Consider the following 11,254-nt stretch of genomic DNA (forward strand, 5'->3'; position numbering starts at 1 on the left):
GTTCCCTGATCATTCCTATTCAATTTCAGCAAGTGAAGAACAGATTTATACTTACGCGCGTTATGTATTTTGCACGTTATCGTCTCTGACAGACAGCATGTTGATGCCGCTCACTCCGCCATGTTCTCCCTCTTCCTGGAGAGCAATGACATAGTCAAAACATCCGGTAGTGTGGGTTTCCCAGGGAATGCGTACATTCTCCCTAGACTGCATCCAAATAAATACTATACCATGTATTGTGCACGTTAGTTTTTGACAGACAACAATGTAATGATATTTAAATTATGTGGATTTGAAAACAGATGGATCTCAGGTAATAATTATTTATTTCTTAGCAAGTTCACGAGTTCACACTTACATACAATTAGAGGGAGTAAAGTTTAATGCGTATTTGGCGTGCTGGCGTCCGACCTCGGTGCTCGGCCCGAACCCAGAGTACTCCCCCCCCGTATGTAAGTGGTTAGGACTAGAAGTGTGGAGAAGGGGTGGTGGAGGGATGCTGCTAAACTGTCAATGGATTGAGGTGAGACTGCTGAATGTATACCTCTTACCGTTGATTGCTGAGTGCTCTCCACTCGTGTTAATTATCTGAACGTGCTCCTCCCGAACTTTGTTAATAAAACATAATCAAGTATTCAGTGACGTGATTGATTCCCATGAGTGTGGCTGTTGTTTTTAGTGCTAATATTCCAAACAACAGCCAGCCTATAGTTTTTGACGGACGTGATAATGTGTTTAAGGTGTTAAATATGTTTGGTTTTTGGGTGATTATAAAATGTGCTGGAGATGTTCGAAATGCTTTTTGCTTAGTTCGTTATACTTATTTTACTGAATGAAGTTTATTTTGTGGCTTAAATAAATTACATGTTAGAATGACGTGTTTGACAGCAATTGCATATTTGTTGATTCAAGTAAAAAAAAAAAAAAAAAAACATTTTACCAGGAAAGGAGTGCTTTTGATGCACAAAGTTGTTTTATTGTCTCATAACGGAAATCTTTAACACTTTTGCTCATAAACGTATCATTTTAAAAGGCAAACTTGGCACAAAGTCTGCTCTCAAAAACATGGCAGCACCATGGTACAGCATGGTAACATGGTACATGGCACTTTTACAGTATATACTGTACACTGTGGTATTGAGAAATTGAAATGGATATATATTATGGTACTTTTTAGTACATTTTCGTTAGTTGGAGCACATGATGACATTTTATTAACTTATCATTGGCACAAATTAAATGATGCATTTCAGTGGGATTCAAACAAAGTTAACGGAAAAATTCACAAACAAAAAAGTTGTTTAAATAATGCCACATATTTATTATTAATTAAAAATGGTTACCACAAAAATGGCAATTAAATATTATCATTTCATAGAAATAATAACATTAAGAAAAATCTTATTAGCCAATATGGCTAAATTAAAGATATTTAACATAAATGTGAAAAATAACATTTCCATTGATGCATAAACACAATTGCAGAGCTTCATTGTTTTACAGTGTATAAAGTCCAGTAACAAGAACCAGAACCGTTCTTCCACCAGAGTCTTTGGCTTGTAGTGGCTGGATGGGCATCACACACACACACACACACACACTGCTTTGGGTTTCTGGAGTCCACAGTTTCATTTAGCATATTCCTCCTGTGCAACAAGTGTCTTCAATGCAAAGTCTTTATTTGCGATCAGTTTAATCTGGAGGACGCATTGGCTTCTCCGACTAATTATCCCATGCACCAAAAGTTCTAGTTCAGAAAGGTTGGTAGAGGTTAGTCTTGATAATTTGAGGTTCGGTTTGTTTCAGTCAACATCTCCATCAGAGGTTTGATTCCTCTTCCCGTTGAGCTCCACGCTGATGCTGACTCTCCCCGAGGGTGGAGACCACGTGACAAAAACCGCAATCCAAGACGGTTGCATCTGCAGGTATTCCAACACACCTGACGACTGCATGACATGTGCAATGAATGAGCAGAGAGGAGCTTCTTATTCAGGAAAATCCTGTAGTGGATCAGCGAAGCTCAAAAGCTGAGGTTGAGCTCTACGAGGAAGCGTTTTCAGTCATCCTCGCTCGTGGCCTGTGGCGCTGCCTCACTCGCCATTTCTCCAGGAGAAGATGGATGTTCTTGACGGCCCTCACCCTGGAGAGGACATCTCCAATCTCTTCTGTGTTTTTTACCCTATAGAAAAGCAAAGCAATGAGGTCAATATCACAGCAAACACAGATTTTCCAGGCAAGCATTAGTTGTACAACTGAAATCAGGTGCTTTGAGAATTCAGTTTTAAAATTTGACTGAAATGTAAGATTTCATGAAATAATCTCTAGTAATACAATAAAACCACAATCTGAACATACTAAAGGTATAATTCACTAAATGGAGTCTTTGAAAAGGTATTTACTTTCAAAGTTAATGTGCTTATATCTGTCATGAAAATGGCAGCCACAAGAGACATCAATCTTACAGAGGCTGTAATTAAAGCACCCAATTATTTCTCAAATGCATGGGAGAATGAGAATGTGCTGCTTTAATGCATTTTTTTTTTTTTTTTTCAGTTTATGAGGTTTGTCTTACCGTCTAATCTTTGTCTGTTTGACTGCCAGCTTGTGTTTGCATTGCTTCTCGGCACAATCGTGGCCCTGGGAGGCATGGATTGCCTTGTCTTTAAACCTAAGAAAGAAAGTTCAGCAGTCAATTCCTGAACAAGTTTGATAAAAGTCCACAAATAGAAATGAAACCTGTTTCTGCAAGTTTGTCAAGTCATGTAGTGACAGATTTTATGCCTGCACGGTAATGCCATGCACAGCTTATGCTTGAGAAAACAAGCGTGTCCCAAAATATTTCTTAACCAGTAAGTCTGGTGTCCTTGAAATTGCTCTTAAGATTTCAAATATCTGGCTTTGAACTATGACCATGTTCACCTTATTTGCATTCAGTGCGTACTTACCGTATCGCATTGTTCGGTTGACAGAATGAAGAGCATGTTTTGTCTTTGCTATCTGCACATTTGCAGCGAGTCTTGGGCACAACAGGTTCCGTGACTGAGCGCTTCTTCCGTGGAGCGTTTCCAAGTCCGTATGACACTGTTCGCCTAGGGGGAAACAAAAAAATGATTAGAAAACAAATTTAGCCATGCAATGAGCATGAGGTATGCATCATTAAATAATGATTTCTAGAGTTATGATTATAAAGTCATAGATTCATATTTTCTATATTTATAAGATATATATTTAGATTTGATAGTATATGCACTTTATGACTTACTCTGGTGTGTTGACCCATATTATGTCCAGGTGGCAAAAGTAGACGCACTCTTTATCCATAAAACTTGCACAGGAGCACCTCTTAGTCCTGGAGTGGTGCGCAGAGATTGACGTGCCTGGTTCTGTGCCATGACCCAAAGATGCTGGAGCAGCTAAAACCATAAAATGATGTTGAATTCATAAGCTTTTACTTTATAAAGATTCCCACCTACAAACATGCACTGCGATTTTACACTCTTAAGTTGCACAACCTAGATGCTTGATGGACTGGAAAATCTGGAATTTGTCACGCTCAATTAAAATGGCATTGATGCTCAACATATGCTGCCTACAAGAATATTAAAACTTTATCTTGAATGTGTTTATGTTGTTTAAGCAACGTCATGTAGTACTAATACTTTATTGTATTTGAATACCTGCACTTTTCTGTATAGCCTACTACACATTCTAGCTTGTTTGATAGTTAAAAAAAACTTTTACAGTAACAGAGTAAACTATTTAAAAAGTAGTCAAATCATATTTACCACAAATATTGGGTATAAATACACTTAAAATAAGTACATACCAAAGTCAAACATTCCAGATGACAGCATAGACAACACTGGAAAAATAATCCTCAAATCCATTTTATTTAATCTTATGCAAGTCCCTGATGTAGCACAAGCGGTGATAGTCCAATCAATTCGCAAACAGTAACAAATCTTAAGATTTAAGCTGCGGTCTTCTCAACGCATCATTCTGGAGTCTCGAGCTCACTCTAGTACAGGAGCGCTTATATACTCGCGCTCTCCGCCTCCCGCCCGCTCACTCACGCGAACACAATGCTGTTTGTTAATAGTCACAGACAAGCAACGTGTGGAGCGAGATAAGAACTTTGTATTCCTGGGATTCCAGCGGGATGGAGACGCCGGGCGGTCGTTCGGTGCCAAGTTTTTATGGTAAGAAAGATGACTTAAACGAGTAGTTTTCATACAGGGCAGTAGAGGGCGCGCGAGTACAGACTACGCACACAAATACTGAGACGTCAAAAGACGTTTCCCACACAAAAAGTCAGGAGGAATAATGTGACTATTCTGACTAATAAATGTAAGTAATATAATTCTTCAAATTCCTTGTATATATTCATTTAGGTTATTTCAGTTACGTTTTACAGAATGTTTCTTAGTGTATCGAAATGTTAGTTGTGTATAGAAGCGAAATGTCAAGTCAAAAAAAAAAAAAAACATTTTCGTCGATATTGCCCAGAAAAAAAATAGTTCCTTAAATATGTTTTGGAGCTACTGGAGCACTCTATATGGGGTAAGTTGAACCTGCTATTATAGGCTTTTCAGCACAATTTAACTAGTAAAATAGACTTTTCAGCACAATTTAACTAGTAAACAAATTATAAAACACATAACAACTCACAAAACTGGCCGAGATTCACCAGTATAGTAATTTCATTACATTTACATTCAAATATTTGTTCGTTGTAATTGTAATTTAGCCTATGAATATATCAATGTGATAAAAAAATTATCTTCACAGCAGATTTACAAGAGTCATTTAGAATAATTTGGGTTTCCCTGAATCCCTTTTGGTTTAAAAGGTGAATGATACTAGCAGCAGCAGTTCAGAAACTTTAGCCTCCAGCTCTGTCCCTGCCCAATGGAAAACCCTGTTAATAGAAACTCATGCCAGTTTGCGCTCACAATCACCCAACCCTCATCCACCCGCTCCAAAAATGTATTAAAGGGATAGTTCACCCAAAAATGAAAATTCTGTCAATAATTACTTACCCTCATGTCGTTCCAAACCAGTAAGATTTTTTTTTTTTTTCCGGAACACAAATGAAGATCTGTTTGATGAAATCTGAGAGATTTCTGTCATTATTGACAGCTACGCAACTACCACTTTGACGCTTCAAAAACTTCATTAAGAGATCGTAAAACGAATCCATATGAATTTAGCAGTTTTGTCCAAATTTTCTGAAGAGACACAATCGCTCTATAAGATAAACATTGAATTTAGGCTTTTATTCATACACATTCATCAACTTGCACATCTGTTATGATAAACGGAAGCTCAGGCATGTTCACTTGATATGCGAGAACCAATGAGTTTCATTCTCTATGCAGCTCGTTTGAGTTCAGCAAGAGGTTTGCTCTCACGCATCAAGCAAGTTCGGTTGAGCTTCTGTTTATGTTCGCTAATCAATGTTTTCATGTGAATAAAAGCCTAAATTCAATGTTCATCATATAAAGCGATCATGTCTCTTCAGGACTAAACCTCTTAGGGAATTCATTTAGATGATAATTCATTTAGGCCTAGTTTTATGATCTCTTTATGAACTTTTTGAAGCATCAAAGTGGTAGTTGCGAAGCTGTCACTGGAGAGTTCATCAAAAAGTTTTTCATTTGTGTTCCGAAAGATGAACGAAAGTCTTACAGGTTTAGAACGACATGAGGGTGAGTAATCAATGACAGAATTTTCATTTTTGGCTGAACTGTCCCTTTAAATATTACAGCACGAAGACTCCATACGTGTAGCTTGTTCATGCTTGTTCCATCTAAGACAGAGAATTAAGACAACAATAAAAGCAATCTATTAAGATCAGATGCATATGGATGCTGCATTAAGGACAATTATGGAAATATGCAGTTCTGTTTTTCAATGTTGCTCTGAGCTCTCCTCAGGCAAGGGTGGTATGAATACAGTAATAGTTTTCCAAATATTCTGTTAAGCCTCACCTGTACATACAGGTCATAATGATGATACTTGTTCTTTTATATATATATATATATATATATATATATATATATATATATATATATATATATATATATATATATATATATAAACAGCACTGATGTAAACATGCATTGCTTTATTGTAAATGCATTGAAGTCAGCAAAATTACCAATGAAAGAAAACATTTCTGGTCAGAATGAAGTGGGAATGTTTGATTTAGATTATAGTCAAATCATGGAATGACATTTCTATTGGATGCAGAATAGTTTAGTATACACAAGGGATTTTAATGTTCTACTCTCACTTTTACTAAATTCACTAGGTTTGGATGGACTGAATGTTCAGAGCTGTTTCCAGAGAGTCTCACCCACACTTATGTTCTTCTGTGGGCTGGGTAACTAAGCAACATATTCCCCCACCCCACCTTCCTGCATGATGCACCCTGTACTCCTCTGCTTTGCCTGCAGTGACACGACCCGTCCAGCAGGTTACGCTATTGATTCACAGTCTTGGCAGACTGCGGCGGCAGACAGCAAATACTGTCAATTGAATGAGTCATTCCAGGGCTGTAATGAGAGCTTTTGCTACAAGCCTCTTGAGGCAAGGACAATGTCACAGTCAATAATCCTCGTAAAGGAGCTGATTGGTGACGTCATTTGCTGGCCTCTCCAAGCTCTTCATTAGTGATTTGAACTGCTGAATAATTGTAGTGCCTTGAAGAGCCCCAGGAACAACCCTTTCTACGGGTTGATTAAAGAAGAAAAAGACAGCAAATCAGATAGCTAATTACACCGGTTAAAAAAGAAAAAAGGAGACTTCAGAGGCGTTTCTGCACTTGTAAACAAGGTTTTACTGATACTGTCGATATTATAGATACAGCAAATGTAAAGCCACCATTTTACTCATACCTATGGACTTATGGAGTTCAAAATGGGCACCAGGTGTAATATAATAAATACTTGACCACAACATCTGTGCACAGGAACACTGACCCCCAAAAGCCATAGAAATGTTTATATATCAGTACAACATTAATTTCCCCATCAATTTACGATAGACATAAAACTTTTCAAAATGAAAACATTTAAAAATAAAACAAATTTCATCTATTCTTCTTTAATTTCCATATCAACTTAATAGGCAACTACTAGATTTATAAGATATTATATACAGGTTTCTAAACGTGAAACTCCAAAAGGCACAATTGTCTATACAACATGTACAAAAAGAAAATAACTGTCTGGTGCTGACAAAAGAGTACAAAATAAAATAATTGGTCATCATTTATGATTGCACATACAATATGACTGTCAGAAAATGTGCTTTTAGAGAAGGCTTGCAGAGCTGCAAACCTCCTGAAGTGTTTCAGTTTTACAAAGTGACACAGTTTTACAAAAAAGAGGGAGAAAGAGGTGGAAAGAGAAAGAGAGAAATTCATAGGCAGAAAAGAAAGAGCTTTTATTGGGACTCTCAGGTAGCTATGACAAGTCTGTCCTCATCATCGCTGGAGGCTTCATTGTAGTCATCAGTCACTGGTTGTCTAGAGACAGGTTGACGTGGTTTCACTTCACTAGCCCCACCTGCTGTTGCCTTGTGTGCAAGATCACAGCCTCTCTCATTAGAGGATGAGGGGGAGGAGAACGAAGATGGTTGTGGTGGTGTTTTTGGTTTTTCCACCATGGCTGTAGTCTTCTCTGTGCGCCCTGTATCCTTAGATCCAGCGCTAGTGCTGTTTTGAGAGACCTGCTTCACCTCTATGGATGGCTTTGCTTTTGTAGGATCATCTCCTGGATTGGCTGTTGGATGACTGGCTGAGGGAATAGTTGCTGGTAGTGATTCTGCAACCTGTGCTGGTGGAGGTGCAGACGCTACACCCCCAGGGCTACGTGGCTTGTCCTGGGCTGCAGGGAGTGGGCTGAGAGCTGAGAGAGGGCTTAGGGATGGTATAAGGGCGGGCAGGGCAATATTGAGAAACTGCAGGCCAGGGATTTGTGCTGGGGAAGCAGTGCTGCACTGAGGGGTGGGGCTAGCTGCCAACACCTGCACGCCTAGGGTGGCATTTAATGGCAGACTCTGTTGAGGCACCAGCTGGGTGGAGTTGGCTAAACCCACAACACTCAAGGTCTCCAAACCCATAGGCTGCAGGGCAGTCTGGGGAGCACCAAGTGTCTGAAGCCCTGCCACTTGGCCCAGAGGGAAACAAGGCAGTACACTACTGACTGGCTCCTGGACTACCAGTGGCTGGGTCGGAGAACCATCTGGCCGGGGCGAGGTATTAGGGGCTGGGAGAGGGCTGCCAGTCTGCCGGTGAATAACGCTGAGTGCTGGGATGGTTAGCTGGACTGGCCCAGCCTGAATGGGTACAAATGTGGAGTAAGCAGCCAAGCCAGCAGGAACAAGCTGGATTCCACCCACAGGTACCATGCTGTATGGGGAACGAGGGGGCTGTTGGGAGTGCAAAGGCAGGTGGCTGAAGAGATGAGTAGTGGCTCCTATTCTGGACTCGTGGATCGGACCTGCATTTGGAAAGTGCAGTGGTCCCTGAAGAGGGTCAGAAGAGGTCTGAGTACCACGGTCGACATTGGCATTGCACTCACTTGCAGGCTGAGAAATGGTGCTCGACACTCCATCCTGTTAAAAAAACAATGTTATGAATACTTTTATCAACACTGCCAAGCAACACAAAATTGCAGTCGCTGACTACCAGTTAAAATTCTATTCACCTTTTCATGCATTCAAAGCAGTTTTGCTGACGTGCCAGGCATGCGAGACTCAAGACATTTGAATGCATATGGGGTCGGGTACTGGTATGGGGTGAGGTGTACATGTAGAGAGGGAGGGATGTACGACGAGAAAGACAATGATTGCGAGGACACGGGTCTCACCTGGCCGAGCTTGGCGCCCTTGCCTGGCACTGGGGGACTAGGGGGAACGTCAAATTCAGGGTAGTCGATGGACATCTGCCTGCAAGGTGACACTGGGCTCATCATGTGTACGGAGTCAGTATCAGAGTTCTGGGTCTGGGATTCTGAGGCAGGGGCGGGGTGGGATGTGAAAGAGGTGGGACTAGGGCCGGGGCTGGAGCAGGATGCAGAAATTGACATCTGTCTGACCAATGAAACTGGGCTCATCATAGCCACAGACTCTGTGTCTGAGGTCTGGGAGTCTGAAGCTGGAGGAGGCTGAGGAGCTGGGGTTGGATTCGGGCTGATGGACATCTGAGCCAGCAGAGAGCTAGGAGCTGTGTCGGCTTGGTTAGCAGGAAAATGCTGTGGGCTTGCAGAAACAGAAGGTGTTGCAGAGAGGCCAGATTCTGCCTGACTGTCCTCCTCGTCTTCCTCTTCTCCATCGTTATCTTCATCATCTGGGCCATCAGAGTCATCACCATCTGAGTCCTGTCTGTCAGCACTTCCTGCTCTTCCTCGATCACCTTTGGGGAAAAAAACAAGGTAATGACCAAAAAGAACAGGAGGAATTCTACAATATAAAATAGCTAATCCAAACACATAGCTATAAAAGAGCTAGGTTTTACTTGGAAAATTCTCCTAGGCACTTTATTTTTTCAAAATGATGCAAAAAAATTATTTCACCACTGGGATAGTATGATCTAGTATGACCATCTTTAAATAATGTTTGGTCCTTCTGCATAGCAAAAAAGGAATAATAGGTCTAGAAACACCCCTCTCATAATATAGGGAAGACATTAACACCTCAGACCACAAATGCAGCCTGTGCTTGACAGCTTGTGTAGAACTGTGTGAGAGGAAAACAAATATGCTCTCCGTAACTGAGACCAGAGAAAGCTCACAGCTTCTCTCTCTCTCTCTCTTTCTTGCTAAAATTAGATGCTGCAATTTCCTCACAGTAAACGCTGTGTATGCCGCCCACATGCACCAAGAGTTAACAAGGAAAAAGACTGCGTTTAGAATCTCTAATTAGACCGTGGCATTGCCATTGATCATCACTGCAATAGAACATAGCTAGACACAATCCACATTTAACAGATGGTTCTATTATTAGTAAACCTATTAATGGTCAGGTTGATTATGTAATGAAAAATAACTAAGTAATGGTGCAATCAAAACTAAGCTGTTCTAAGCTGGTAAAAGTGTGGATCCTCATGAAATGAACCCCCTTGTTCAATATGTTTAAGACTTATATTCAATATGTTTAAGACTTATATTCCCAAAAACGCATGAGAGACTTCTACCTGAGTCTTCTGTGTCCTGGTCTTCAATAATACCCACAGAAACTCCCATTTCAATGCACTTCTTGCTGTGGGCTTTGGACTTCATGTGCTTGGTAAGGTTCCCTGTGTGGATAAAGGGAACAGAGAGGTCACTCAGGTGGGAGGCGGATGCAGGGCATGGGAGTGGTTTACATAAGCATGACATGTTCCCAAGCACTAGCTCTATGTAATGGGTGAGTAACTGATAAAGAAGTTCTTAAAGGAACGTGGGCTGGTCTGACACTGTGTGCTGTTCTGCAGTGCAGCGTGGGAAGTTCAACAGTGATGAATCATACTGGCTTTTTTAAAGAGAACAGGCAGAATCTTAAAAAAAAAAAAAAAAGCAGGTAAGAAAAAAAAAAGCCATTTCCAGCCATCCCTAAGAATGATCTAAATTACCTAAATGTTCTCAAATTCGAACACATTTCATTAAAACTTAAAGTTAAAAACCTGTTTAGATTTGTGAATGAAGTTGGTTTTTAGTATCTTCTTTTTCCTGTTCATTAATGGTTACAATAATTGCCAATTGAGGAAGAAAACTAAATTTACCCATTACCGCTTTAAAATCAGTGTTTCAGACTGAACCCACCTTTAGTCTTGAAAGAGAAGTTGCAGTGCGTGCAGTGAAATGGACGAATGTCCGAATGAGTTCGGATGTGTTTCCGCAGCATGCTAGGTTTCTTGCAGCGAATTCCACATTCCTCACAGATGTATTTTCCTCTTCCACGTCCCCTAACATACACATACTCCTCATTCGATTTGTAACTGAAAATATACCACAAATAGCACATCAAAACACAATTTCCTGTTAAATATTTAGAAAGTGGGGTAAGATAAATGTCAAGATTTACAAACCCTCCGTCAAAGATCTTCACTCGTTGGGGTTCAGATTTGGAGGACTCTCTGTCTGACTCGGTCTGATTAATTGGTTGAGTCTCTGGTTTTATTTTTCCACTATTCTCAATTGGCACAGATCTTTGCTGAATCAAAACCTGAAACAATACAAAATACAATAATTTGTTAATCATGCATGCA

The 11,254-nt window shown here is 40.2% G+C and overlaps 2 protein-coding genes across 5 annotated transcripts in view; both read right to left on the bottom strand.

Annotated features, from left to right (window-relative positions):
- Nucleotides 1-827: 827 nt before the first annotated feature.
- edn1 (endothelin 1) lies at nt 828-4,009 on the bottom strand. Its single transcript, XM_081376195.1, has 5 exons — nt 3,827-4,009; nt 3,263-3,413; nt 2,946-3,089; nt 2,573-2,668; nt 828-2,179 (listed from the first exon to the last, which is right to left on the bottom strand). The coding sequence occupies exons 1-5, from the start codon at nt 3,885-3,887 to the stop codon at nt 2,041-2,043; spliced, it is 591 nt and encodes a 196-aa protein (XP_081232321.1). The 5' UTR covers nt 3,888-4,009; the 3' UTR covers nt 828-2,040.
- Nucleotides 4,010-6,114: 2,105 nt separating this feature from the next.
- The window catches only part of hivep1 (HIVEP zinc finger 1), a 60,144-nt gene continuing 55,004 nt past the window's right edge, over nt 6,115-11,254 (bottom strand). For all 4 annotated transcript variants that reach the window (XM_081377161.1, XM_081377162.1, XM_081377163.1 and 1 more), the window contains 5 exons: nt 11,075-11,211; nt 10,809-10,984; nt 10,202-10,303; nt 8,877-9,421; nt 6,115-8,622 (listed from right to left, as the gene is read on the bottom strand). In XM_081377161.1, coding sequence (XP_081233287.1) covers nt 7,462-8,622; nt 8,877-9,421; nt 10,202-10,303; nt 10,809-10,984; nt 11,075-11,211 — 2,121 coding nt within the window. In that variant the 3' untranslated portion in view covers nt 6,115-7,461. The remainder of the gene's footprint in view (nt 8,623-8,876; nt 9,422-10,201; nt 10,304-10,808; nt 10,985-11,074; nt 11,212-11,254) is intronic.

The sequence above is a fragment of the Scardinius erythrophthalmus genome, assembly GCF_964197995.2.
Source record: "Scardinius erythrophthalmus genome assembly, chromosome: 10".
Classification (NCBI taxonomy): domain Eukaryota; kingdom Metazoa; phylum Chordata; class Actinopteri; order Cypriniformes; family Leuciscidae; genus Scardinius; species Scardinius erythrophthalmus.

Coding starts and splice junctions, on each gene's coding strand:
- edn1 (XM_081376195.1), bottom strand. CDS start 3,887: ATGGATTTGAGGATTATTTTTCCAGTGTTGTCTATGCTGTCATCTGGA. Junction 2,669..2,945: donor CAACCGAACAATGCGATACG/GTAAGTACGCAC, acceptor TTTCTTTCTTAG/GTTTAAAGACAAGGCAATCC. Junction 2,180..2,572: donor AAACAGACAAAGATTAGACG/GTAAGACAAACC, acceptor GCTTTTCTATAG/GGTAAAAAACACAGAAGAGA.